The 26,021-nt window shown below is 52.0% G+C and overlaps 14 protein-coding genes across 14 annotated transcripts; 4 read left to right on the top strand and 10 right to left on the bottom strand.

Annotated features, from left to right (window-relative positions):
- Positions 1 to 69: 69 nt before the first annotated feature.
- Positions 70 to 881, bottom strand: SAICODRAFT_226253 (uncharacterized protein; the record flags this gene model as incomplete). The annotated part of the gene is made up of 2 exons (XM_019166610.1): positions 70 to 374; positions 427 to 881. Coding segments are annotated over 2 exons (698 nt in total), but the record flags the coding sequence as incomplete, so codon positions are not given.
- Positions 882 to 2,415: 1,534 nt separating this feature from the next.
- SAICODRAFT_8321 (uncharacterized protein) lies at positions 2,416 to 6,027 on the bottom strand (the record flags this gene model as incomplete). Its single annotated transcript, XM_019171303.1, has 3 exons — positions 2,416 to 3,096; positions 3,150 to 3,492; positions 3,740 to 6,027. 3 exons carry the CDS (start codon positions 6,025 to 6,027, stop codon positions 2,416 to 2,418), a joined length of 3,312 nt encoding a protein of 1,103 aa, XP_019023221.1.
- Positions 6,028 to 6,874: 847 nt separating this feature from the next.
- Positions 6,875 to 8,239, bottom strand: SAICODRAFT_58610 (MFS general substrate transporter; the record flags this gene model as incomplete). The annotated part of the gene is made up of 1 exon (XM_019169619.1): positions 6,875 to 8,239. The coding sequence occupies one exon, from the start codon at positions 8,237 to 8,239 to the stop codon at positions 6,875 to 6,877; it is 1,365 nt and encodes a 454-aa protein (XP_019023220.1).
- Positions 8,240 to 8,749: 510 nt separating this feature from the next.
- SAICODRAFT_35872 (uncharacterized protein) lies at positions 8,750 to 9,396 on the bottom strand (the record flags this gene model as incomplete). Its single annotated transcript, XM_019168452.1, has 2 exons — positions 8,750 to 9,277; positions 9,328 to 9,396. 2 exons carry the CDS (start codon positions 9,394 to 9,396, stop codon positions 8,750 to 8,752), a joined length of 597 nt encoding a protein of 198 aa, XP_019023219.1.
- A 156-nt stretch (positions 9,397 to 9,552) lies between these two features.
- Positions 9,553 to 10,473, bottom strand: SAICODRAFT_137077 (uncharacterized protein). Its single transcript, XM_019165467.1, has 4 exons — positions 10,219 to 10,473; positions 9,811 to 10,171; positions 9,622 to 9,761; positions 9,553 to 9,573 (listed from the first exon to the last, which is right to left on the bottom strand). The coding sequence occupies exons 1-3, from the start codon at positions 10,263 to 10,265 to the stop codon at positions 9,708 to 9,710; spliced, it is 462 nt and encodes a 153-aa protein (XP_019023218.1). The 5' UTR covers positions 10,266 to 10,473; the 3' UTR covers positions 9,553 to 9,573; positions 9,622 to 9,707.
- A 49-nt stretch (positions 10,474 to 10,522) lies between these two features.
- Positions 10,523 to 11,294, top strand: SAICODRAFT_30888 (uncharacterized protein). Its single transcript, XM_019167784.1, has 3 exons — positions 10,523 to 10,645; positions 10,698 to 11,115; positions 11,168 to 11,294. The coding sequence occupies exons 1-3, from the start codon at positions 10,571 to 10,573 to the stop codon at positions 11,254 to 11,256; spliced, it is 582 nt and encodes a 193-aa protein (XP_019023217.1). The 5' UTR covers positions 10,523 to 10,570; the 3' UTR covers positions 11,257 to 11,294.
- A 342-nt stretch (positions 11,295 to 11,636) lies between these two features.
- Positions 11,637 to 14,523, bottom strand: SAICODRAFT_226251 (ARM repeat-containing protein). The gene is made up of 2 exons (XM_019166609.1): positions 14,070 to 14,523; positions 11,637 to 14,012 (listed from the first exon to the last, which is right to left on the bottom strand). The coding sequence occupies exons 1-2, from the start codon at positions 14,143 to 14,145 to the stop codon at positions 11,668 to 11,670; spliced, it is 2,421 nt and encodes an 806-aa protein (XP_019023216.1). The 5' UTR covers positions 14,146 to 14,523; the 3' UTR covers positions 11,637 to 11,667.
- SAICODRAFT_30886 (uncharacterized protein) lies at positions 14,313 to 15,986 on the top strand. The gene is made up of 2 exons (XM_019167783.1): positions 14,313 to 15,804; positions 15,859 to 15,986. The coding sequence occupies exon 1, from the start codon at positions 14,717 to 14,719 to the stop codon at positions 15,494 to 15,496; it is 780 nt and encodes a 259-aa protein (XP_019023215.1). The 5' UTR covers positions 14,313 to 14,716; the 3' UTR covers positions 15,497 to 15,804; positions 15,859 to 15,986.
- SAICODRAFT_46722 (GTP-binding protein rho4) lies at positions 15,649 to 16,336 on the bottom strand (the record flags this gene model as incomplete). Its single annotated transcript, XM_019168867.2, has 3 exons — positions 15,649 to 15,801; positions 15,856 to 16,194; positions 16,247 to 16,336. Coding segments are annotated over 3 exons (582 nt in total), but the record flags the coding sequence as incomplete, so codon positions are not given.
- Positions 16,337 to 16,693: 357 nt separating this feature from the next.
- On the top strand, positions 16,694 to 18,298 carry SAICODRAFT_8315 (PAP2-domain-containing protein; the record flags this gene model as incomplete). The annotated part of the gene is made up of 4 exons (XM_019171298.1): positions 16,694 to 16,849; positions 16,907 to 17,441; positions 17,493 to 17,729; positions 17,790 to 18,298. 4 exons carry the CDS (start codon positions 16,694 to 16,696, stop codon positions 18,296 to 18,298), a joined length of 1,437 nt encoding a protein of 478 aa, XP_019023213.1.
- Positions 18,203 to 19,948, bottom strand: SAICODRAFT_136952 (uncharacterized protein). The gene is made up of 2 exons (XM_019165466.1): positions 19,713 to 19,948; positions 18,203 to 19,657 (listed from the first exon to the last, which is right to left on the bottom strand). Exons 1-2 carry the CDS (start codon positions 19,764 to 19,766, stop codon positions 18,632 to 18,634), a joined length of 1,080 nt encoding a protein of 359 aa, XP_019023212.1. The 5' UTR covers positions 19,767 to 19,948; the 3' UTR covers positions 18,203 to 18,631.
- Positions 19,949 to 20,836: 888 nt separating this feature from the next.
- On the top strand, positions 20,837 to 21,466 carry SAICODRAFT_58787 (DUF866-domain-containing protein; the record flags this gene model as incomplete). The annotated part of the gene is made up of 4 exons (XM_019169633.1): positions 20,837 to 20,932; positions 20,996 to 21,002; positions 21,049 to 21,180; positions 21,228 to 21,466. The coding sequence occupies 4 exons, from the start codon at positions 20,837 to 20,839 to the stop codon at positions 21,464 to 21,466; spliced, it is 474 nt and encodes a 157-aa protein (XP_019023211.1).
- On the bottom strand, positions 21,352 to 21,807 carry SAICODRAFT_30882 (uncharacterized protein). The gene has a single exon (XM_019167782.1). The coding sequence runs from the start codon at positions 21,787 to 21,789 to the stop codon at positions 21,622 to 21,624; it is 168 nt and encodes a 55-aa protein (XP_019023210.1). The 5' UTR covers positions 21,790 to 21,807; the 3' UTR covers positions 21,352 to 21,621.
- A 1,883-nt stretch (positions 21,808 to 23,690) lies between these two features.
- SAICODRAFT_81941 (Skb1 methyltransferase) lies at positions 23,691 to 25,864 on the bottom strand. The gene is made up of 3 exons (XM_019171259.1): positions 25,598 to 25,864; positions 24,409 to 25,545; positions 23,691 to 24,358 (listed from the first exon to the last, which is right to left on the bottom strand). The coding sequence occupies exons 1-3, from the start codon at positions 25,839 to 25,841 to the stop codon at positions 23,745 to 23,747; spliced, it is 1,995 nt and encodes a 664-aa protein (XP_019023209.1). The 5' UTR covers positions 25,842 to 25,864; the 3' UTR covers positions 23,691 to 23,744.
- Positions 25,865 to 26,021: the final 157 nt, after the last annotated feature.

Raw genomic sequence — 26,021 nt, 5'->3', positions numbered from 1 at the left:
GAAAGCTGTCTGCGTCAAGTAAAATTCGCCGCATTGTTCAAGAAGAAAAAGGAACATCAAAGCCAAACACTACTCATAATCATCATTATTACGTACCACCATGACGTCTTGATCTTGAAGCCTACCTTGTGCTACGACGATGACTGCTCCAGCAGCAGCAGCAGCAGCAGCACGCCGTGCATGACCACCCCCTCCACCACCTCTACCAAGTGCAGCGAGACCACGACTTCCACCAAGTGCACCACCACCCCCTCCACCACCTCTACCAAGTGCAGCGAGACCACGACTTCCACCAAGTGCACCACCACCCCCTCCACCACCTCCACCAAGTGCACCACCACCCCCTCCACCACCTCCTCCAAGTACGAGGACGACTGCGATGAGAGCAGCACCTGGGCACCCGAGCCTACCACCTCCAAGAAGTACTGGTAAACGGAGTCTCCCAGCAGAAGCCAATGGTCTTGGTGCTCGGAGTGTGACTAGGAGTAGTCGTCCAAGTGGTAGTCGTAGTGACAATGACAGGAGGCAGGGTGACGGTGGCAGTGCAAGTAGACCACACCGTGGAAGGAGAGCAGCTGGAGGACGAGGTGCAGTCATCATCGTACCACTTGGTGGTGCTGGAAGAGCAGTCTTCCTCGTACTTGGAGGAGGTGGTGGTCTTGTACTTGTACTTGTCCTCACCCCTAAGCATGAGACGAGGAGAGGCGGAAGCACTGCCAATGATGGCAGCACCGAAGAGGAGCTGGGCAGCGAGTTTGGCGGAGACCATTGTCGGAGGTTTTGTTGTTGTAAGCGAAGGTAGAAACGATTGGTGGCGATGAGGAAAGAAAGATGGGGGAGAATGAGGGGGTATTTATACTCGAGGACGTGTAGCAGACGGCACTCGAACCGGTCATGGCCCTTCGGTAGCGGTTACCCTCCATGATCTTGGACAGCACTAAAAATTGTTTTTCTCAGAGGATTACTCCTCGGCCGCAGTTGCTAACTTCGGACTGCACCCTCGGTTGGCGCCGCTGACGAAGGCGAAGAGAGCACCGGATCTGCTCCTCCTCTCAATACCCTCACGATGCAAAAATGACGGCTCATTTTGTCCACCATCAATGGTGACGGCACGGACCTGCCCGGGCACATTGGCCGACAAACACTTTCCCTCATGCATCAAAGCCCGACGTCGACGTCGCATATTCGGTCTCAATCCAACTCCGTACCGTAAAGCTACGAGTAAGCTCTGTCAAACCCAGTTTCTGAGCTGCAGATCCATTCTTAGAATCTCAGTAATCATCGTCAGATGAGAATCGCAATCGTCCCATGTAGGGGAGTCGGACCCTGCCCTTGATCTTGGCCTGAGCTTCTGCATGCACGGTTCCAGAGCGTGCCTCGTAACCGCGACTGGGTTACCCGAAAAAATCGGACTGTCGAGCGAATAGAGGAGGATTGGTGCCTCTTAATTGAGCGGAATTTGAGCCGGCTCGATAATTCTTTTTGCGGGGAGGTGTGAGTGCGAGTGTATGGGTGCGGTCCTCCGAGGTCCTCGAGTTCACACGCCAAATATAGCACTACGCTGGAGTTGATAAGACGTTACCTCGATGCTCTGGACAGGGACGGGAGGATCATACGGCTGATCACTCAACAGGGCATCCACGCCAGGAAGAAGAGACGCTTTCTCGTACGTCAATTTCCCCTACGTGACGGCACAGCAGCGGCTGCAATTACGGGTACGGAGCGCTCCAACCTTGTTAGAATGGCCAAGGTCTCCGGGAAGGGCGAAGTGGTCTTTCAGCCCTAAGTCAGATACTCGAAGGTTATTATCAGAAGTCTCGGCTTATAGGGTTCGTTCCTTTCGTATAGTAGCTCGGTCGGACTCCCGCCTGTGGTCTCGGTAAGTATGTATGCCGACATTTAAGAGGTGTAGTCATGATCAGCCATCGCTGAACGCTCACTCTGCGGTAGCAGTGCACTAGGCGAGTTTATCATCCCACCTTTTAGAGAAGATATACATGTAGCTAGTCGACCAGGCGGATAACCAGGCCGTCAGACCTTTGACCACGGCCTCTGTAGGGTATATGCCAGCTTATCAGCCTGAAAGGTACCTCCACGACCAGGCAGAGATAGCAGTACGACAGAAGAGAGTATCCTTCTTGTGCAACACTGCATGGCAGTCGACCGAGCTGATGACCGGTTCACCGCCCAACATCAAGAGGTACCTCGGCAAGCCTTACGACGCGAGACAGACAGCAGAACAGTACAGAAGTGTTACTATCTCTGCTATCGTACCTACACAAGCTCTTCACCGAGCTGACAAGCAGTCCTTCCATCTGGTACAGCCGGTGAGGAAGAGCAGCACGGCACCAAGAAGATTAACATCGCTGTCTCTGTCCAAAAAATGGCGACATCCAATCATCCCGACAAGCAAAATCACCCCCTCCACTCCAAACACACCAACAAGATCGCCAAAATCATCCTCAAACTAAAGTCCCCCTTCCGACAAACCACAAACAACTTCTCCTGTCTCCCAATCCCAAACTTCTCTCGATAATTCGCCTTTCCCTGCAAATTCGCCAGTTTCGCAATCAGTTTATATGCTGATCTCGCGAACTTTGTTGCTAGTTTGTTCTCGGCCACGGATAGTTTGCCCAAATGCCCCAAGGGGGATGTGCCGAAGGAGAGGTAGAGAGGTGGGGATGGGTATGAGCGGAGGGTGGAGGAGGCGTGGGAGATGAGGAGTTCGGAGGTTCCGCGCGGGGCGAGGGGTGATGTTATACAATGCTCAATCGAAAACCCACTCTGTCCATCCAACTTTGTCAACGTCAACAACCCCACCAATGTACCCCCCGGCACCACCGCATAAAACCACCGACCATAAACCTCGAACGCGAACGGCATGAGTCTGGAGTTGTACAGCTTCATACGCGCTTTGGAGCTCGAGCGAAATCCGGTGACGAGTTCTTGGATGTGTTTTTCGAGGGTTGGATCGGGAGAGTTGAGTTTGTCGTATTCGTAGACTTCAACGTGGCCTTGTTCCATTGCGTTTTTGAGTTGTCGGCGGAGGTTCTTGGTGCGCGAGCGAGGTTCTGGTTCTGCTGGTACGATGATTTGCTGTGTTAACAGCGTCAGTCTGACACAATCCAACGATTACATGTTAGACGGACCTCCTTTGCAAACTCCATGTAGTTCCATCCTTTGATAGCAAGACTATCCGCAAAGGGCCCTCTCACGCTTAAAAACAATGGTTTCAATCCACGCCCCGTACAGAAATCCAAAAACGACACCAACAGCTCTTCTGATCTGGCTGGATCAGGCGCGCATGGCTCTCCAAAGACAACAGCGTAGCCCAAACGAGGACAGTACCCAATCGCGCCCTCGCGGCTCATCTGTGGTGTTTTGTCGAGGGAGATGATGGCTTCTTCGTCGTAATCGACATGATCGGCGGAAGGAGTGTAGACGTGGTAGCGAGGGTCTACCCAGGCAGTGTTGACCGAGTTGCCGTACGCACTGATCAGGTCGATCAACAGCATGGCCGTGTGTAGAGTCGTGGAGAGGCAGAGGGAGGGCGGCCATGGTGGTGAGTGAGGGTCGGGGTCGGGCGGGCATCACATGCCAGACGGTGCCAAGCAATTCCCACGGGCGGTTCGCGGAGAAGGCAACTCCAGGCGATCGATCGATAAATTCCAATTGAGGTAGAATAACCCTAAACCAAGAGTAACGATGACTAATCAACGACAACCATCACGACATGTACACCTGATTCAACGCATTGATCTCCCGCGCCAAGTGTACCCACTCCATCTCCCTCCCACAGTCCGCGCCTCCTTCCCCGCGCCTCTTCCTCTCGACCTCTTCCCATAGCATCAACTCGTACATAAACCGTAAATTGGGCTGGATGATCACGTTCAACCTGCGTGCGCGGGCCAAGAGGTATGCCCTGGGCACCGAGATTTGTAGGCGTCTCACCACCTCCGCGATGCAGATGGAGGCCGAACGACTCACGCCCACGCGACAATGAACGAGCGTGGGCGTGCCTTGGCGATACCCCGCATCCAAAAACTTGAGACATTCCTCGATCATCTCGCCATTAAGTGAATCAACACCATCATCCTGCAACTTGTCGATGTACAACCACTCGAATTTTCCTGCGTTCGTTTGTTCCGTCCTCTTGCACGCGATCACATCCTCACCGCGGCATTCAGCAGCAGTTGGACGCTCGCCGACGGAGACAATACGCCTGATTCCCAACTGTTTGAGCAGAGCAGGGTTCGACGCATGCAACAAATTGCCAAGATAGAGATGCGGCAAAATCCTCGATGGCAACGATCCATCAAACTTGCTAAACGTCATCCCATACGGGAACCACCCCTGCCTCGGCAAACTCCTCAAATCTCTTTTATTCGCCGGACTGTTCTTCAACAATAACGGTTCGAGTTCGTTGAGTGCGCGGACATCGGAGGGGTAGGCGAAGAAGTTGCGTGAGAGGGGCTCTTTGTGCATGTTTACCCACGCTTCTTCGGCGGTCCAGGCGTGTGCGTATATCACGTACATGAGACCGAGAAGACTCGTTTCGGTATACCCATCTCCACAATGCAACAAAACCTTCAACTTCCTGCGTTTGTTGTGTACCATGTCGACATCACCATCACCATCTTTATCCTCCTTGACCTGCCCGTGCTGGTCGCCGGTCGTCTGCTCGTACAACCACTTACAAACACCCAAGCACCTCTCCGCCCACCCCGGACGCGCATTAGCTTGTGGCCCCAACGTCCCACTCGCCGGGAAATCGAAATGAACGGTCTTCCGTGGCGATGGACCGTTCATGCTTTCCAATGCCTCGCTGACCTTGACCAACATGTTTGGGCTGGGAACGTCAACGTCGGGACGGGCTTCGATGCATACATCCCAACGGGAAGAAGTGAGGTCGTCGTTGGAGTCGATGCTATCGATATCATCCACGTCAGTCGAGCCTGCGTCCGCGTCGGTGGCGACGGTGGAGGAGAGTCCGACGGGTCTGATCATGGGACTTGCGGGGGTAGACGAGTACGGACTCGAATCCAAATCCGCAGTATTCCCCATATAAACATTCGGTGCGATTGGGCTCGCCGTAGTCAAGATCCTCATCTGTTCCCTCTCCTCGCTCAAGAAATCAAGAGCATGCGGCGTGGGCATCCCCTTCGAACTCACACTCACCAAACTAAAATACTTTTGCTCGAAGGCCTCGAAGGGGTCAGCCATGAGAAAGGTTGCGTACTCCTCCTTCGTATTCCCGTTCCTCCTTTCGTCTTCTTGGGCTCTGCAGACCCTCCTTGCAACTTTGACTACCTCCTCCGTCTTCGTCCCGGGAGCGCCGTAAACGACAACATCGGCGTGCCTAACCCACTTCCTAACCTGAATTCCGAAATTCCTCAATCCGACACCGACGCGGACATCGGCTTCCAAGAACTTGTCTTCAATCATGTCGAGGACCTCATCCGGTCTCACAGCGCCACGAACCCACGCTTTACGCGAATTAGACGGACCAACACGAATAATGAGCAACGAACGACTGAGTTGCGGTGGACGAAGCGCAGACGGGTTCGCACCGGCAAAGAAGTAGCATTGAGCTCTGTTCGAAGGATGCAAGCCATGTGCCCACGGGAACACGATCTTGGAGTCGAGGAGGGGGGCTTTGCATTGTGCGGTCATTGCGATCGCGAGTTGATCAGCTGTGAGTTCGCGGATTGGATCCGGGAGGGCGGAGGAGAAGTAGGGGTATTTTGATGCTGGAGAGAGTGGGGTGATGTCCTGGACTTCCACGGACGGAACTAAAGATGCTGAAGTGAGGGGAGGAGTGGTTGGTGGGGTTGCGGGAGCTGTAATGGGTGTTTCGGGGTAGTCAATGTCAGAACCGACCTTCATGTCGACCGGGTTTGGGGAATCACTCGTCGCTGGTGGAGTGGGTGATCTCGACGGGGCATACTGCTGTGAAGGAGGGATTGCGAGATCAGAAGGCATGGAAGCGCCATGCCTCGTCTGTTGAGGATGCATGATCGAAGCCATACTGGCAATTGGTGGTTATGTATGCTCGTAGTCTCGGGGAATTGTTCCGCTTTTGAATGCTTCCTCGGAGTGGCTGCTGAAACGGATATTGGGTCGTGGAAGTGCACGGTCCGCCTTGTGAGCTCGTAAGTGTGACAATGTAGACGAATCAACAAACGACAATGCGTTTTCTCGAAGTAATGGTTCGTCGTTGCGAACAGAGGCTGAGTCGAGTTATTTCAACGGGTCTGGTGGGCCAGGGTTAGTAACAGGGAATCGGACCGGGAGCGGACAGCGGGGTGATCCGCGAGCGCAACGATCGACGTACCTAGGCTGGATGACTGAGGACAAGGGATGAATGCTGCTCTGGAGGATTGGAGCAAGCCGACCAGCAGCTTTGAGGGGAGGACGGCGACTTTTATTGGTATACGGGATAGAGTTTACGGAGGGGAGGCCTTTGTGGGTAGCACGCGCATGGGAAGATGCCGCTGGCCGCCATTGGCGTGACCCTAACTGAGATAACACGCTCTCTTAAGGAAATGCAGATGGGGGGGAGGAAGAGGAGGAGCATTCATACCCGGGAAAGCAATGGCAACGGCAACGGCAACGGCAATGGCAACGGCAACGACTTCAACGACTCCTCCAAAACCCCCACCCTTGCGAGTCGCCCGGCTTCCAAACAGCGTCGAGACCAGCAGGCCCTAATGTCCGGGCCGTGCACGCCACGAGCGATAGGGGCGTGCGGGGTTTTCTAGCACGTGCACACCAGCTGTTTGGAAGAATATACAAAGCCGGCTTCCTTTTCGGTCGTCAAAATATATATTAGCTACTATTCTACAGAGAACACGGGTATCTTATTTACATCAACTCACTCAGCATGCCGCTGAACCTTTGGCTGCACGAACCAAAAGACGGTCATCAAGGACAACAACGAAATCACGACCGGAGACACGACAGAGGGACCCTTGACCTGGGCTCCCAGCCCAACGACGAAGGGGAAGATGGCACCGCCGGATGAGCCAACGGCAGACATGAACGACATGCACACAACATGCAGTTTCCGATTCACGACCTTTGTGAACCAACTCACCGTTGTCGGATAGATTGGTCCCAGTGCAAATCCTACCAATGACACCGCAACAGCTTCCACGGTGAACTGTGGTACTAGCCAGAAAATTAGGTGCATGGCCATCGAGGCACCAATGTAGACAAAGATACATAGTCTCTCACCCCATCTTGCACTCGCATGGCCGAGGAGGAATCGGCCAGCGACGATACCACCCCAGAACCCAGTCGCAACCCATCCAGCAGCCGTCGGATCACCGTTGCGGGCTTGGACGAGGAACGCAACCAGGAAGCCCCCAAGACAAACTTCTGCTCCCTGATAAAAGCAAAGGAAGATTGCCGTGATCACGGTCGTACGATTCTTCAACGCTGTCTTCAGACCCTGTGGCTTCGCTTCTTCATTCGAACCCATAAGCGAGCCCCGTCTCTGCGCCAGCTCATACGCTGCATCCTCCGGACGAGGCTTAAACGCCCATAAAATGAACACCATACTCATTGCCGTCACACCGACCATGATATAGAAATAATAATTCCACGGAACACCCCTTGTCACCATCTGCGTCGCAATCAACGGCGCAATCGTCGCTCCCAATCCGTACCCGCCGTGCAGGTATCCCAACAGCGTCGTACTGTTCTGCAGCGCAGCATGAAAGACGTTGACCTGTGCCAACATGAGCGCAAACCCAATCCCGGCAAAACAGAACGCGATAATGAACAACGGGTACGGCGGTCTCCAGCAGATCAACGCGTACGTCAAGAACTGTAATCCTACACCTGCGCCGATCGTATAAAACCGCCCGAAACGGTTGAAGATGTATGGACCGGCTACGACACCGATGATGTATCCGAATGCGTTCGACAAGAAGATGACGGAGACGAGGACGTAGCCGATATGGTAGTAACTCTCCAAGTAGAGGAGTAACGCGCCGATTGCGCCATCGTGGAGTCCAAGCGTCATGAACTCGGTGAAAGACGCGATAAACCTCCATTTGTTGATTGGTGGATTAGTCAATGATTGTGCCGTAGGCTGGAGAAATGGTGATCCAGGTCGCGAAACACCTGGTGTGGCAGTCGCACTGAATGGGTTCTGTCGGTCGGTGTTTGGAGTCGCGAAGGGATCCTCTCGTTCGTGATGAGGCGTAACGGGAAGACTCCCTCCTGGAGTCATTGGGGCATAGTTGACCTCGATCGTTGGCAGCTCGCGCACGCCATGCTTGACGGTGTATGCTCTCTTGCTGTTGGGTGAGGTGATGACTTCTTCCAACTCGACAGATCCGGCCGAAGCGGATGAAATTCCTCGGGAATGATTCGTCGTCATGATGATAGATGACGGTGATTCTATTGGGAAGAACGTCAGTGTCTATATCTTCGTTTTCCCGGCCCCTTCAACAGCTACAGCTGCTCTCGGCGGAAGTTCCGACACAGGACCTTTCATCCTGCGCTTTCGTAGCGCGGACCAGGCGATCGCTCCCAGTCGACGTCGCTCAGGCCATGATCACTTTGTGGGGAAACGAGACGCACGGACATGTCATGGCACATCTTCGCGAACGGGTATCGATATCCGATTTTATATTTCCTAATAATGCTTATATGCGCAGTTGCAATTGTCCCTTCTCCTCGTTCATCCTATAGTGATACTTCTCCTCCTTCACGTTAAGTAATCATAGCTGGACTTCTCTTACACGGAGCTGACGGAGCGTGTGACACAAGGACGAGGCATTTGGATGTAATCCATCTTCAGGCTGGTTCCTCCGTTCAGTACGTTGTCATGGGATGGTTTCACATCCACATTCATGTCAATCTCCCTCATTGATCCCCTCTCCTTCGTAAAGGTCCTTCTCCCGCTCGACGCTTTTGCCGTAAGAATAAGACTCATCAAATCTTTGCTGCTAGGTTGCTTGCTGAGAGTGGGCGGCTCGCGGGACAGAACCTCCGGCTTGACTGTGAAGGAGAATTCGTCCCAGTTGCCGGGTTCCGGATGTACGTTCTCGTCTCGGCTGATGCGTGGAGTGGATGGCGGGGCTCTGATAATAGTCTGTTCGATATGAGCAGTTTGCATTTCAGCTGCACTAGTACCGACAGGTGAACAAGGGACAGGTCGACGGCGCGGAGAGACAGGGGAGGCTGGCGGACGACGAGGTCCAACTGGCTTTTTCTTCGGCGTTTCAAAGGCCTCCTTGAAGGCTGCCTCAGACTGTCTTGCAACCTGAGTGCCGGAGTTAGTTGAAATCCCTTCATTGAAATTATGAACCATACCAAGGCAGCTCGAATACTTTTCTTTTCCATCATGGCTCGCTCGTATGCGTCGGGACTCACGTAGCCCATGTAGAGTGCTCGGCGGTTATCCGGCCGTTGGTCATAGTTGGCAAAGTAACCTTGGAAACAGTGTCAGCCTTCGCTCATGCTAGGTCCTTGGTGGATTACTGTTGTATGTGTTATGCGTCGAAACACTGTGCGGCGGAGACGCCTGTGGTAACTGAAAGGCAGTTGCTTCTTCGTAGGCTGCATAGAATTAGCAAGAGGCAGAGGCTGGCAATTCATAGGGGATACCTTGTTGAAGCTCCTTCAATCCGTCTTCCCCAACTCTACCTGCGAAAGCATTGATTGAACTGACTGACTGTCCTATTCACACAGAATCAGTGACTGGCAGAGCAACGTATCGCACGAGGCATACTGTAAGCAACGTTGTCCTGACAAGAGGTTAGCAAGACCAAATAGTCCATGAAGAGAGCATCTTACCCCACGATTGTTGCGCGGAGGTCGAAAAGCCCTCGCGGCAAACTTCTCCGCAAGCCTCTCACGCAGCTCCACATCAGTGAGCGTGAGAGCCGGGCCCTGCTCCTGAACTTTTTCCGCCAACGGCGTGTTCATGGAGACCAGGGCTGGTTCAAGACTTGCTTCAAGGTCTGCCTGAGAACTATGAGTTTCAAGGTCCTTGCTGTGTGTTTCGAGAAAGGCATTCCAGCGGTTCATCCACGTCTTGGAGATAGGTGCTCCCTGTAAGCTGGGCGTTTCTGTATCTTGTGGAGACGGTTCTTTGCAGCGTCGCAGATGACGATAAACAAGCGCTGCTATGTATGGGGCAGTCAAAATGAGGCACCTGTTGGGGTGTTAGCAAGCATACATCCCAATGGGATGCATACATACGCTCCGACAACGATGAGGACGACACTCGCAGCAAGCGGAAGACCCATATTGAGCAAAGGTAACTAGCAAGCAGAAGGAAACGACCAAAAAAGCAGAAGAGCAGGTGTCGAAGAGGATTGCTGTTGAGAGCCAGAGAAGGAGGGTGCAACAAACAACGCGGTGCAGTCAGCCGCGGTCGACATTATGCTTACTGCGCGCAGCCCCGTGGGAGAGCGTACGGCATTCAACGTGCGACCAAGGACTGCCTGGCAACGATGGTTGCAGCACCGCCACAGAGCACCCCCTGATCCCACAACACTGACGAAGGACACCGACCGACACCAAACTCAAGCATCGATATAGGAAACCCGTTATGAAGGGCTCATTAGCACTTGGAGCACTGCTATTTGCAGCCTCAGTGTGTGGAAACTGGGTGCAAAACCATATGGTGCGTTGATCGGGGGATCGTTCGTGGTCAATTCAGCTAATGTCCTGTGAAGAAAGAAGAGCATCAGATGGAGTACTTCGACTGGGATGCGTTCTTCCGTCTGCATGATCTGGATAGCGATGGGGTTCTTGACTCTCAAGACGTCCGGGCCATCTACGGTCTCGACAATGTGAAAGACTTGACGCCAGAGCGCAAACTCGAGATTGAGAAGACGGTGTTCGCTGCCCTTGATGCCGACAGAAATGGAGCAATTACCCTTCAAGAATTCAAATCATTCATGGACGCGAATGGCGACTTGCCGGATTTTGGTTTCGAGGGCCACCATGGTGACGACGAGTTGGAGTTCGACATTCACCATGTCATGAAATACCACACTGATCCGGAAGACTCTGAGGAGAACTGGAGTCACCCCGAAGACATCGAACATTTTGCAAAGCATAATCTGGAACACCATGATGGAATCGACCCTGGTGAGATGTCTGATTTCAACATATAAAGTGTCGTACTAACGAACATCGGTAGATACTGGTGATCATGTAGTTGTCCCTGAAGGGATGGAGGACATTAGAATCGTCGTTCAAATCCCCGAGAAGTTCAGGCGGAAGCATTGATTTACCTACATCCAGAGCTGGCATCTGAATATACCCATTTTTCCTCAGCATGACATTTACATCCATGTCTGCTTCCATGTAATGGTCCTCTCTCAGAATATCCCTTGGCAGGTGCGTGTTCCCGTAAGGATCTCCGAATCCCCAATTATGCTGCTTAATGAAACCGTGTACAGCGCATCGGAGTTTTGCTATATTTGAGACCGCGTCGTTTAACGTTGACAACCTTGACGCGATTTCCCGTTTCGCTCCTTGCCTGCTTCGGCAAATTCATTTTGCCTGCGTGCATATAACCGGGGGTTTTAAGGCTTCGTTTTGGTGTTGCACAGTAAATTATGGAAGGAGAACATAATTCACTTGTTTCGATATAGGGTATCAAGCACATGCCAGCTGGCAGCTATCAAGACATCATCATCATTTAGGAACTCCAATCAACTTTCTCACGACAAGTCCCTTCAATCCTTCGATTGCAAATTCGACCACCGCTTTTACCTTTGTTTTTTGAACAACATCTTTCAGCGCCCTGACACCGCCCGCTTTGACGAAAGCCTCAGCAGGACCATTCCCATCCGGCACGCATATCAGATTACGTGTAATCACCACGGCGCGATGCCTTATCCCTTCGTCGTCTTCCTCAAGCAGCTCGAGCAGTATCTTGACACCCGATTTACTGTTCATGATTGCCCTACACACCGGCTCGTACCCGGAAAGTACGGCTAATGCACCGGTAGCAGCACTTCTCGTTGCTGCATCGTCATCGGTACATAAAGCGATTAGGACTCCCACGCGATGAGCCGCAGCGGCAGTACCGTCGGCAAATTTGACAGCTGCTTGTACGCTCACAACGAGATTGCAGACCAGTTCAACCGCTGCCCTCCTGAGCATGCCGTGCTCAACGATGAGTAGGTCCTCAATAGTGGACCAGCCGTTGCGAGCAATCAGATTCCGTATGGTATCATCCACAGAAGCGAGGTTCGTGAGCGCCAACAAGGTTTCAAAACGTGATAATTCATTAGGCAGGTCTCGCATGGTTAAGAGAACCAATAAAGGTCGGACGGCGTTCGTCGTTGAAAGAGCTGAACCGAAAGCCAGACGCGGGTCCACTGAAATCAGGAGTTTGGCAAGAGCGTGCGCCACCGTAATGGCCAAAGTGGTTTTCTCCGCGGAAGACGTTTGTGGGAATATTGAAACGAGTGCGACAAGACCTCCCTGCTGCACAATTGTACCTCGATGCATACGCTGAGTCGCCAAAGAGAGCAAAATCGCAGCCATCAAGGCATTGATTCGCTCAGATTTGGCTGATGTCTTGGTCAGCTGCCCAAAAGCCTTCACCACGCCCACCTCAAGCACTCGACTGCAGCGAGCATCAACATAGGTCTCGTTGTCCAACTTGTCCCCAGCCCGTTCTTTCTGGTCCCCTGTCTCCCCGGCCGCCGCCATCCTCTTCAAGTCCTGCACTTGTTGCTGTTCTTTAGACAGCACTGGCCTATATCGCGTTAGGTTGTCGAGAATAGTCAAAGCCCCGAAGATCAAGATAGCATCCACGTCCCTTTGTTGCACAACATCGAGCAAGCATGTAAGAACGGGCTTGTCGAGGGATACTGCCTCTTTGACGGATGAGTTGAATGTTGCATGTGCTATGCCTTCTATTGCCATTGACTTGGTAGATGACTCCCTCCCTTCAAGAAGCATACCTCGTAGGATCTTGGCTAGCCGACTCTGCTCCTCCGAATTGACGAAATTCTTTTGCCCTCCTTCGGATTCCAGCTTCACAACGACCAACGCCGCCAAGCACTTCAGTCGCTCATCATGATATGTGGTACACTTCAGGAAGAACCTCATATAATCACCGCTTAGTAACACTTCGCGGCACTTTTTCGACGTGCACGATGCGGAAGCAAGCCCCAGAAGTGCAGTCTGAATACCAACGCCTTCGACCTCTGCATCAGCAAGGATCTCTTGCAAGAACCCATCTTGAAGGAATAGGGATTCTGCTGATTGAGGATCCACGGTAAATAGAACTGCGAATGAGGAAAGAGCACAAATAAGCTCCTCCTCCTTGCCAGACCTAGCGCCATCGACAACATACTTTTGTATAGGGGCTGTGGCAGTGATCTTGAGCCGGAGAAGGTGGGCTAGAACCACAATAGCACGGGAACGGATTCTTTCGTCTAAACGGCAGTCGAGAGATTTCAGGACGGTAGGAAGAATCCTCGACTCGACTGGAAGCTTCAAGCCAACAGGCTCCTTCATAGAAAAGAGTTGTACGAGGAGATCGAGCCGGTCGGAAGTCAGAGATTTTGCGGTGCAGATCGCTTCCACTAATTGACAGACGACTGAATTTCGCGCGTTTGTACTGTGCCAAACACTTGGCGATAGCACCACGTTGACGAGTGCTTTTTGAGTTTCAAGGCTTGATTGTGCCATTGCTGTAGGCCGGGTATCTTCGTGTCTGAGCCATTCCGCGATGGCAGCGCATGCAGCTTCAGAATTCCTCGTCAGCAGCAAGAGGACATACCCAACCTCTGCAGCATGATCTAATAGCGGCAGCAAGAGGGTATCGAGTAACAGGCCCAGTGCGCCACTGCGTACGAAAGCAGTGGCCGTCTCCTTGTCCACGAGTGAACTTTTCAGCTTTTCTGTGGCAGTTGCGTCACCCTCACATAAGCCCTTAGCAAGAGCCTCCCAATCGTGCACCTCATGACCCTCTCCAGGCAGCAAACGCAGCTCCTTCATCTCTTTGATAATGGCTTCCTTGTCTGCTGGGGCCAACACCATCGCTTGTTGTAGTTGTCGGAGAGCGTCTAGGAGCTTACCTTCTTCTGCAAACATCTTCGCTTGTCGTCGGAGAACCTCGGCACTTCCATTTTCCTTTGCAACAACCTCGTTCATGAACGCCCAATGATCCCGATTTGTATCTGCCCAGCTCGTGCTTTGGTCGATCTCTATCCTGATCCCGAATTTGACTGTCCACGTTACACGTACCCAGCGCTAATCCCTTTCGGGCAAGAATATGGAGGAGGGCCCGGGTGGAGAAGTGTGATACGAGATATACCAGGACGTCGCGTACAACGGCCGCGGTTTGTCAGAATTGCACACATGAACGACTATGAACGCCAGCGTCTGGCTAATATCGCCAAGAACAGAGCTCTGCTGGCTGAGCTTGGTCTCGAGAGGCCTGCGCCTGCCCCAGCGACCATTGCGCCTGCTCGAGCACCGAAGCCCGGATCCGCGTCAGTCAGGAAGAGAAAGGTCTCACCTGCGCTGTAAGTCCATTACAATTGACGGAACACTCCAGATGACCGTAATCTAACTGGTTTACAGAACTGAGAAGACCGTCAAAACCGAGGCCGATGATACTACGTCAGCTTACGGCCGCCGCAAAAGCCGTCGTCTTTCGAAGGCACCTGCTCGATACATTGAGGAATCAGATGATCAATCATTTAAGCGGAACACGAACGAAATGGACTCGGATGACTCATCTTCTGACGGCGAGCGCCCCAGATCAAGAGGATCGCGACCCGGCAAAACCCGACCAACCGGCATCAACCCGAACACATTCGGCGCCATCCCTGGTGTTCCGGTAGGCATGATATTCAAGACTCGCCAGGAGGCATCATATTGGGGTATTCACGCGCCCTGGGTCTCTGGAATATCCGGTAACACGACAGATGGCTGTCACTCCATCGCGCTATCAGGTGGTTACGAAGACGATGTCGACGAAGGTTTCCGGTTCACGTACACCGGTTCTGGTGGCCGTGATCTTAAAGGTACTGCGAAAAACCCGAAGAACCTCCGAACTGCTCCGCAAACAAGCGATCAGAGCTTTGATCATCGATACAATCAGATGCTGAAGATCAGCTGCGACACAGGGCGACCGGTTCGGGTTCTGCGTGGGTTCAAGGGGCATAGTGAATGGGCTCCAATCGAAGGATATCGCTACGATGGATTGTACACGTGCCTTAACGCGTGGAGGGAGAAAGGAATGTCCGGATTCTTAGTGTGCAAATACGTGTTCAAGCGATGCGATGGCCAGCCGCCCCTCCTTACGAGAGGAGAGATTGAGAAGCTCGAAACGTCGACGAATGCTGTTCCCACAGGGGACGCTGAAACGACGGGGGACGTTGAACAGGATGTCACTGAACCATCCGCGGAACGTAAACCGGTTGAGGACGTTGAATCGAAGGAGAACGCTGAATCGACTGAGGTCGCTCAACCGGAGGTCACCGAACCAGAAAATTAATCAGAAGGTGAATTAGAAGCTTAACGTACGGGAAAATATACTCCAACCAGCACGGGTGTCCTGCACCTTGCTTAATTGCTCTGCTGCCATCTCGAGACATTTCCGCTTGACCTCATCTCCCTTGCTCCCTTGCTTAACCGAATCATCTTCTTTCATAATACAACGCACTTTTTTCTCAGTTTCTTCAGGCTATCATTCCCGATTGCCGTGTTCACCGCCAGGTCAAACACCTCTTTGACGTTCTTATTCTCTTTTGACGAGCACTCGACATACTGTGCACGCATCTGCTCCGCAACCGCCGTAGCCTGTTCGATGAGGATCAGTGATCATTGCATGTTAACTTGGTGAAAGTACTCCACCTGCTGAAATGTAACCGGTGTTTGTCCTTGTGCCCTGAGCAGATCCAAACACAAGCGATTATGGCGCAGATCACTCTTCAGCCCAACTAAAACCACCGGCGTACTTGGACAGAAATGTTGCACCTCTGGCCACCACTTGTCGACAACATTCTCGAGTGTCACTGGACTATCAATGGCGAAACAGATCAGGATGACGTCGGTTTCCGGATATGATAGCGGCCGTAGACGATCATATTCCTCTTGACCCGCTGTGTCCCACAGTGCCAATTCCACGACCTTGCGCGTCGGCCCGTGAATGGTATTTGTCAGGTAGTTTTCAAAGACTGTTGGGATGTATCGCTGCGAGTCCGTTAGCATGTCTTGGCGGCGTGCCGAACGAAGTGAATCGCACCTCTGGGAACCGTTTCTGGCTAAACGATATCAAAAGGCAGGTTTTGCCGCAACCTCCATCTCCCACGACCACGAGTTTCTTCTTGTAGTCTGGGTGAGGATCTAACGGGACCACGGCTGGTCTGTCAAAGGAGTATTCGGAGCCGGATGCCGTGTACGGCGATGCACTCATTGGAAGGTGAAGATGGTAAAAGAGCGTGATCCGTTAAATATCGCAATAGTAAAAGGACAGAAGTGTATACCTAGATATGTCGATCGTCGCGGCTTGCTGTTTGTACTTGTTTATTCGGGCAGCTTTCAGTGTTCAGTTTGGCTTCCACTTCGAGAAGGACCAAAACAATGTGAGCTCCGGCCAACAGGCACATTCACGTGAGCTCCGTTCACACACGTCGACCAACCCCAAGAATATCCTGAAGACCTCTGATCAACATTTATCGGAGAGTTCGTCATGATCAATGGTAGAGATAGTCCCGAGCAGCAGGATGCCGGGCTTCTTTCGCATGATCATTACAAAGCTCGTCTCGGCAATGGTTTCAGGTTTCGGTTGAGAGAATTCCTCCTGCCCTTTGTTAGACAGGAGACAGAACATCTCGCTCGATTGCAGGTGCTTACGGTCGTCATTGTCTTCATTGTTCGCCAAGGCTAATATCCCGCTACGTAGAGCGTTATGCGAACGCCCATTCTTGATGTCTACTTCTCCTACACCGCCCTCCTCGGCACCCACACATTCTTCATGATGTTCCTACCAATCATCTTCTGGTGCGGCTACACGAACTTTGCACGAGCGATGGTACACGTCCTGGCTGCTGGTGTGTTCTTCAGCGGAATGCTCAAGGATTACCTCTGCTTGCCTCGGCCGCTTTCACCGCCGCTGGAGAGGTTGAACATGTCTCATTCGACAGCATTAGAGTATGGCTTCCCGAGCACACATTCCACCAATGCTGTTAGTGTGGCTCTGTACGCATTGAGTACTCTGGCATCGTGTGGTGAGGATGATTTGTCCCCAAAGGTGGCTTTAGGTTTGAAGCTTGTGGCTGTTATCTATGGAGTGAGCGTCGTTTTTGGGCGTTTGTATTGCGGGATGCACGGCTTCTTCGACGTCATGGTAGGCACTGGGCTAGGTGCTCTGATCTGGTGGCTCCGTTGGGCTTTCCGTGTTCAACTCGACACCTTTGTGTATGAGGGTGGATGGCAAGGTATATCATGCATCGACGTGGCTGCGTTCTTCGCTAACCATTGGCGTATAGTACCATTCATACTCATCCCCATTATTCTGATCATGGTCAGAATACATCCGGAACCTGCCGATTCGTGTCCATGTTTCGACGACGGTGTAGCGTTCGCCGCCGTAGTCCTTGGTGTCGACATTGGTGTCTGGGTCTTTGCGAAATCAAACTTTGCCTGGAGTTCGCCTTCTCCGGCTACCGTACCGTATCTCTTCAGTGACCTAGGCCTCTCAAAGAGCGCCTTGCGGATCATACTGGGTAATCAGTCCATACATAACACACCCTCCCGATATTGCGGCTAATGATCGTTATAACCAGGCGTTGTCTTGATTTTCCTCTGGCGAGCCATTGCAAAACCAACCCTGCACGCTGTTCTTCCGCCAGTTTTCCGTCGTCTCGAAACCCTAGGCCTGGATCTTCCTCGCGCCCACTTCATTTCTGCGTCGACGTACAAGCATGTCCCTGCCAATATCCCAGGGGACACCTTGCCCGGCGTTAACGAAATCAAGGAATCCATCCGATCTATTGGACGAAGAAGAGGAGCGAGTGTGGGCCCTCAGAGTCAAGCTGACTTTTATGAAGCAATTGACTACCGCGAGCGACAAAGACGAAAAAGCAGTGTCGACGGCAAAGTCGGCGAGAGTATTCAGGCGGATCTGGACAAATATATCAAGGAAAATGAGGAGTTGCTGAAGAGTATTGAAAAGCCCAGGGTGAGGTACGACGTCGAGGTTGTGACGAAGTTGATCGTCTATGCCGGCATTGGCTACATAGCGATTCCAGTAACCCCTTTCGTCTTCGCGTTCGTGGGTTTGAATCCGGCTTGAGATAGGAAACTGAAGGTTATGAGAGTATATTCACCATCAAGTTGATAGATGGAATACGAGTTTCTTTCCGACAAAATGCTAAATAGAATGCTTTTATGTCGTCTCCAAAGCTATCGGCGCTGCTTCTTCCCTCCGTCCTCAGTCATGCCCCTTTGTAAGCTGCCGAGTACATCTAGCTAGCTGATGAATAGTGTCTGAGTAATCACCTGGTACTATGCTGCTTACTAGCAGTGCCCTTGTAGGCTGCTTACTAGCAGTGTCTTTGTAGGCGAACTGTTTGAATACACGAAGACACACGGGCAACCTGAGGTCCACGCCCTAGGTTACGTGTGCTTAGATTGCGTTTCGGGAGAGCTGATCTTCCTTGGAGGCAGCAAAGATCACGGCTCCCACGTTCCCAGTGCGATCCTCCTTGGCATTGGTGTAAACCGCTGCTCCCACATTTGCAGCGAGTGTGGTCAAAGCAAACCCCAAAGACACAGGCACTCCTGTAGGTCCGAAACCCGTTCTCCTCGGAGGAGCCATTTTACCTTTGACTATCCCATATGTCGGTTTCTGAATTTCGGGTTTTGCGGTTGGCCTTTTGTCATCTTTGTTGGTGCCAGCATAAATTGCTGCTCCCAGACTCGCAGCCAGGGTGGTAAGAGCTCCCGCAAAGGCAGCTTCTGATGTCGATTTCTTTCCCTCCGGGGCACCTGGATCAACATGGTCCCGCAGGCGACGCCGAGAGGAGCGTCCTGGTTCCGAACGAGAAAATCGCACGGACTCCCCTTCGAACCCAATCGTAGCGGCTACTTCCATGAGTTGTTGCCACTCTTTGTGTTTGTCGCATCGAAGACACAGTCGGCGCACTTCCCAGAATAACCGTTCATCAAGCGTCTCCCCTGCGTGATATGCTACCTTGACATCACTCCACAAAGCAATTCCAGCGTCCCAATTGCGATCGTTAGCCGCGCATTGTATCAGATGAGTCAAGATTTGTATATTTGGCGTCAAGCCTTCCGTCCTTATTGCACGTAGACCAGCAAGGGCCAACTCGGGACGATTGGACTGTACTCCGTAGGCTATGATACTGCCCAGGACATGCAAATCGGGTGTAAACGTTCCTTTTAGCAGTTTCATTACCAGTAGGACGCCTCTCATTCCTTTAAAATCATCTGTGAGTGTGCAGAGATTGACGAGAGTCGAAAAGGTGTATTTGTCAGGCGCTTGGTTGCACGCCAGCATTGCCTTGAAGGACAACCACGCCGCGCCTTCCAGCTTCTTTCGAGTATTTGTGTACTTTGCTGAGGACCGCGTGCGCTTGCGGGCATTGTAAAATCCGCGGATAAGAATATTGAATGCTTTTGTGCTGGGGATCTGTTTCGTTCCACTGAGCAGAGCTACAACAGGTGGTAGGATGTTTCTGTCAGACTTTAAAAAGAGATCTTTCAACTGTCCCTCCAATTCTTCGGGGTCGTTGACCCATTCCGCATTGTCTTCGGACCGGGACCCAACGGAATCTAAATTTGGAGGCCGCTTGAGTCGCAAGAAGAGAGGACGAAAGGTGGGAGGACGAAAGGTGAGAGCAGAACGATGTCGCCCGTACTGGTGGAGTCTTGAAAGATTGTAAGCCAGCTTGTCCAAGGTTTGGTAGCCAATTCTTTTTGCACTCGCAACTGCACTTTCCCTAGGAAACTGAGCCTGTCTAGCATCCCGTGTCGGGTCACGCACATAAGAGTATCTCCTCGGGATGTTTATGCGCTCTCTGCCTGGTGGGCAGAGAATCTCATTATCGAACATCGACCAAAGGTCATGCGTGGTGTACAATATACTCCTAGCTCGTGGTCCCCATGAACGCTGGCCCCTCACATTTCGCTGGTCGTCGGGGAAATCGCGTGGTTGCGATGCGGCTGAGGAGTCTTGCTGATCACGAAAGGTGTCGAGTAACCGCCGTCTGTCGGGATGTGATGTACGTTCCGGAGTATTGCTTGACTCAGCGTGTTCGTAATTTTCTGCTACAGCGACTGAGTAGAAGCGAATGTAGAATTCCTTGAGACGAGACGGCACAGATTGCCCAAGGCGAGGGTTTGGTTGTAGTCGCATAGCTCAGTCCCTGGATCCATACTGCATATTCGCTGGCTCCCTTTTGCAAGTTGAACTCCGGTATTCGTCGCCCAAGGCTGTTCGGATCTTTGCACGACTGTACCGTAGGGTCAATGGGATCAGCGACAGTTGCAATGGTCGCACAGTGGTCACCCTTGTCCAACCTCAATATTTCGCAGCGTAGCGAGTATATACGCAGCCAGGTTCAGCACGTGATCTCGCTTCTACCTGAACAGATAAAAACTGGAATATATCGATATCTTAGATACATTTATCTTCTGTCCGACCATGAAGAAGCTCTCGCCAGATGTACGATCCTCCTTGCCTACAGCATCCCTGCCGGCCGGCACGTATACGCGTACGTCCCTGTAATGTAGCCACTGCAGTTGCCGTTTACGGAACAACCGACATCCATCCCCCAGAAATCGCTGTACCTCCCGAAGAATCCCCAACATGGTCAAATTGAGCCTGAACCTCAAAGCTGAGCTTGCGGGTGTGAACAATCTTGCACCTGCAGATGAGGATGGCGACTTCACCTACTTCTTCAAGGTAAGGGCAAGCACCGAGTACAAGCTTGAGAATCATCGTTAATCAGTCGATTCTTGGTTGCAGGTCGAATGTGTGTAAGATCTCCAAGAATAAAGATTTGCTCTCACGCTTTCTAGGCACATCATGTCGTGAAGTCCATAATAACTGGGTTGGAATTTCCCGTAATGAGGAAGCCGAAATCAGCGGTTCCAAAGGAAATGCCACCTGGGTTTGGAGATGCAAGAACTGCAAGCGGGAAAGCTCCGCATGTATGTTATGACCCTGTGTACTCGGAAATCCTCTAAGTGTCGTTTAGCTTTTGAGAATGCCCCTGTATCCTACGACAAGGAGGCACCAAAGCCGATACTCACATTCGAATGCAGAGGCTGCGAGTTTGTCGAATTTAAGCCTGATGGCGAGTGGGTATGCGAAGGCGAGGAGAGCGGAACGAAGTTTGAAGGAGTGGATCTTACGGAGGATTGGTATGATTACGATGAGAAAGCGGGAGCGGAAGTCTCCATTATCGATATGCAATGGGAGATCAAGCGAGCATGAAGGGTATCCGAGAATATGTGTGTTCCAGAGTTTATATTGTCCGTCAAGGACCATGATAGTCACTAAAAAATATAACGCCGTATCCAACGCCCGATTAACTCCGAATGCCTCAGATGTTACCAGCAGTGATGTGAAAACCAACTGAGTTCCGTCCCTCAACTTCTCTTGACGCTCCTTAACAAACTAGGCACTTTGCTTCGTTTAGACAGACCAACTCTATACCTCGGCGCACTTCCTGGAGTAGATCCCGATACCTTCGACGGCACAGATGCTGTTGCCGGTGCCTGCGCAGTAACTCTCGGCGGTGTCCTTTGCTGTGACATCTCCGCCTTAGCTTTCGCAGGCGTTTTAACATTACGTTCGTTTCCGTGCGCGCTGTTCGACGTCAAGATGTTTCGATTCGGCTCAACTTCTGCCACGCAAGCAGGCTCGGATGGCGAAGGATCTAGCTTTATCGCTGTTCGCACACTTTTTGCCTCCTTTGTAGCACTGACAGTGGTCTTGCTGGCCGTGGACTTCTTTCGCTTCGGACATGAAGGGACAACATCTGCCTGGATCTCAGCAAGCACATTGTCCACCCAGGAATCGTCCTCCTCCATTGCTGATGCATCTTTCTTCTTGCCGTTACGTCGACTATTCTTCAGCATGGTAGGTTTGGTAACATCGTCTTCTGTGATCGTATCATCGACAGATATGTTAATCTTCGAAGCAGCGGCTCCGGGCGAATTGGACGCCCCAGTTGAAGATGCAACAGTACTAGGTACCTCCGAAGTGTTTGCAGGTAGCAACACTCTTTGCGAGTCTGTCAAAGGCGGCACTTCAATCACCGGGTTGAGCTGAGGACTTGGGATTGTGGTCATGTTTTCCACTTCGTGACTGCCGCTGAAGATTTGCCGGACTCCGAGGATAGTTGTGCTCGCGGGGACGTGGACCGAATCGTTAGACGTCTGTGTAGCTACTACCGCGGACGACTCCGGTACTTTCGTGACGGCATTCTTGTGGACCGATTTCGGTGGACGGACTCGAAGCCCCAACGCATGTGCACGGAGAAGAGGATCGTCACTGTCGACTGTACGCTCTTCCTGGCGATCGAACGTTGCACGCTTCTTACCACTTTCACTCCCCTTCGTGCGTTCAGACCTGGATTTTGGAGGCCAGGAGGGCTCTTGATCCCCGTCGTTCAATAGAGCAACGTCCGTCCTAGACCTTTTCTTCGTCGGCCTCGATACCACAGGCAGTTCATCAAAAGTTAGAGATTTGTCTTCAATAGCTGTCCGACTCCTGTTAACAAGGACAAGCTTGGGTTTTGCTGACGACCTAGCGTATTCTGCCTTCGTATCAGCACTGAGGCCTGAAGATGATGACCAGCGTTGCTCAGTTAAATTCTCCGCGGCGTTGACTTCCGTCGTCATTCCAGTAGCCGTTGGGGGATGGTGTTTTGCATCCTCGACAGGCTGTTGTTGCTCTGACACAGGGCTTGGAGGCGTGATTACAGCATCAGCATCCATTCCTTTCACCGCATACTTCGCCTTCTTCGGACCCAATGCTAAGATTTCGTCCTCGGAATCCGAAACGTTCGGCGGTTGGCGTGCAGTGAACCCGAGTCGTGCTGCGGCGGTGTGGGTACGGCGAACGTCTTTCATCTTCTTACTCTTTCGGGGAATGTCCGCGATGCCCGCATTCGTCGAGGGTCCGGATGGCGATGGTAGAAGAGCAACTTATAGCCACATGAGCATTCATCCCAGTTCTCTTGCTTGGAAGTCACACACCATCAGACTCCTTCGCGGCATATGCTTCACCGTTACCGGCAATGCCACCAAAGGCGATGTCATCGTTCTCTTCTTCGTCTTCAGAGTCTGCTACGACTAATGATATAGCCCGCCGGTTCATAGCGGACGGCTTTGAGGCGAATATATGCTTCTCTCTGATACCGCCGATAGGTTTAGCTAGGGCCTTTGTGCGGCTCTGGAGCAACGTACGCATTTCTCGGATCCGAAGGAGTCAACGTCTGGGACACAGCTGCTGGAGAAGCCTCCATGCTCTGTACATGCGAGAGCTGTATGCAGTTGTGAGAGCACTGTGATATTTCAGGGGATGTTAACCTCTAGACGTTGGCCTGGGAGACGCGACGAGCGGAAGGCTGCTCCTGCTTGCAGCTGGGCGCGCACCCTCGAACTCGGATCTTCCGCCTCCTGACCCGCCTGGTGCCGCGAGAACGTCAAATCCGGTGTCATGAGAATACGAAATTTGTCTGGAATAGAGTGACCAGTTGTCTATTCTAAAGGCCAATATTCGAGCTCCGTCCACCAGGATTGTGCAGATCACTGGTGCCCAGCAATACTCGTGAATGCCCTGTCCCCATAAAAGACTCTGTCAACCACTCGTACCAAACCTTTCTGCCATCCGTTTCTCTCCAAATCGTGATATCTACCGACGAGTTTCTTGGGAGACATATCGGTGTCTTCAGAGGGAAGAATATCGGGAACCAAGAAATCATGTCTTTGGACTTCGCTTCAATAGTATCCGGTCGCGTACTCAGCTCTACGTTTTTGTAAAGCACACATTCGAAATAACCGGCAATACCGTGCATGACAGCTTTCTCGGGAATGTTGAATGTGACCCTGCCACAACGCTTGTTGTGTGTATTTTGCCGGACAAGAGGACTGGCGCCGGCCTCGGTGGAGAAAAGTTCAGGATTCGGGTGGACGAACTCCCAGATTTGTTTGATCTCATGGTTTTCCGCGATATGATCCGCTGCCTGAAAGAGTACCACGTATGGCGTCTCGATGTGTTGCAGGGAGTTGTGCTTCTGTAGGTCGGTGAAAAGTTTTGCAGACATGATAGGACTAATGTGTGCTGTGTATGATGCGGGAATTGAAATGCCTCCATCGGCTGTAGCTTTCTGGGTTAGCCATGTTCCTGTAAACACAAGGGCAACGTACGACTCAAAACGTTCTGCACGCCATCTATACATTCCGGACTCAGTTCATTGTCCGCCAGACTACCCAGTAGCTCAGTTACTAGGATGTCTACCGGGTTCTTTGGCTTCCAAGTCCTCATGTCACTCTTCACAAGTTCTACGCGATCCTTCCATTCGTTTCTCTGCCGTTGCTGCAGCGTTACAAAGGCGTTCGGATTCTTCTCCACGGCGATAAGCTCGATCGACACCTTAGCCGTCTCCGACGCACGAAGAGCGCGTGCAACTAATGGACCACGGCCAGCACCAGCAACTGCAACAACAGGTCGTCTACTGTGCGGCCAATCCCGGAGCGCTTTCACTATCGCCAGCTCGTACTGGGCATACTTGACAGGATCCTTCTCGAAAACCTCATATGTCATGCTCTCAAGATTGTCCATCAAAGGTTGCAATGGAGCCTGTAGATAGTCCTGATATCCCTGTGCAAAGGCTTCCGTCACTGTAGGTGGCGGAAGCTTTGCCTGGAGGTATCTGACGTACTTCAGGTAGCCAAGTGGCCCATCTTTTAGCTTCCCCGTTTCAGCATCACGGATGATGGTGAATGGTTTTAACTTTAAGAAGTGTTGATAAAGGGACTGGTGGCCTTTTGAAAGTACGGGAAACCCCTTGGCATTACCAATAAAGGCGCTTGAGGAGAGAAGAAGGAACCGTACTGGCTCAGCAAACCAACGATCTTGAACGACCTGCGGTGGAAGGTGCGCGGGGATTTGAAGGGCCAGAGACAACCTTGCATTGTATCCGCATACTGTACGGATGGTGTTCCAAAGATCCCACATACTCAACGCATCGTATCTGTCACCGGATCCATCCTCATTATGTGCCTCACCCATTGGCACGTCCTCGGGAGGATCTTCACACATCAGCATGTGAATGCTGACCTGCAGGTAGGCTGACATAGACAGAGCCGTATTCACGGCTTGAGCATAGCGTACCAGATCTGTCCGGCGCTTCGGGGGAGGGATGACGATGTTTACCACACCACAGTACGAAGCATAGGCCACCTCCTGTTTTAACACTTCTGCTGAAACACGAGCGAGTTCGTGGTCTTTGGCGTTTGGTTCAATCCATGAAGATGCAAAGGCAACAACCTGCTCGACGTGATCTAACGAATTTGTGAGAAAATGGTGTCCGCACGGGGAGATTGATTGATTTACCAAAAGAGGTGATAGCAGCTTCTTCTCCAGAAATGCTGTCCACTATAGTCTTACCTCCTTCAAGGTCATTCGATATCCGTGCTGCGTGGGTAGGGCGAGTTATAGGGGTCGAGATGAAGTCGTAGCCGTCACTTTCCACAGCTCTGGCGATTACCGCGGTGAGATCCCAAGAAGAGTCCGAAGACGTCGGCACATGAACCCCGACATTGAACACTTGAGCGATGGAAGAATCGTCGGACGACATGGTGATCCTCCTTTAACTTTACGCGGCTCAATTGGGAAGTAAGATGCACATATAAACCCCGGCAGTCAAGAATTTTGCACACAGCAGTAGTACTTAATGCGCACCGTCAACTGAGAATTGGGGGCACAGTTTAGCTTTGGAATGGTGCTGTTTCCTCATACAAATACCGTCTGGGCAAAT

This window comes from Saitoella complicata, assembly GCF_001661265.1.
Source record: "Saitoella complicata NRRL Y-17804 unplaced genomic scaffold SAICOscaffold_16, whole genome shotgun sequence".
Classification (NCBI taxonomy): domain Eukaryota; kingdom Fungi; phylum Ascomycota; class Saitoellomycetes; order Saitoellales; family Saitoellaceae; genus Saitoella; species Saitoella complicata.
The sequence above is the reverse complement of the archived record's forward strand: the minus strand, read 5'-3'. Positions and strand labels throughout refer to the sequence as shown.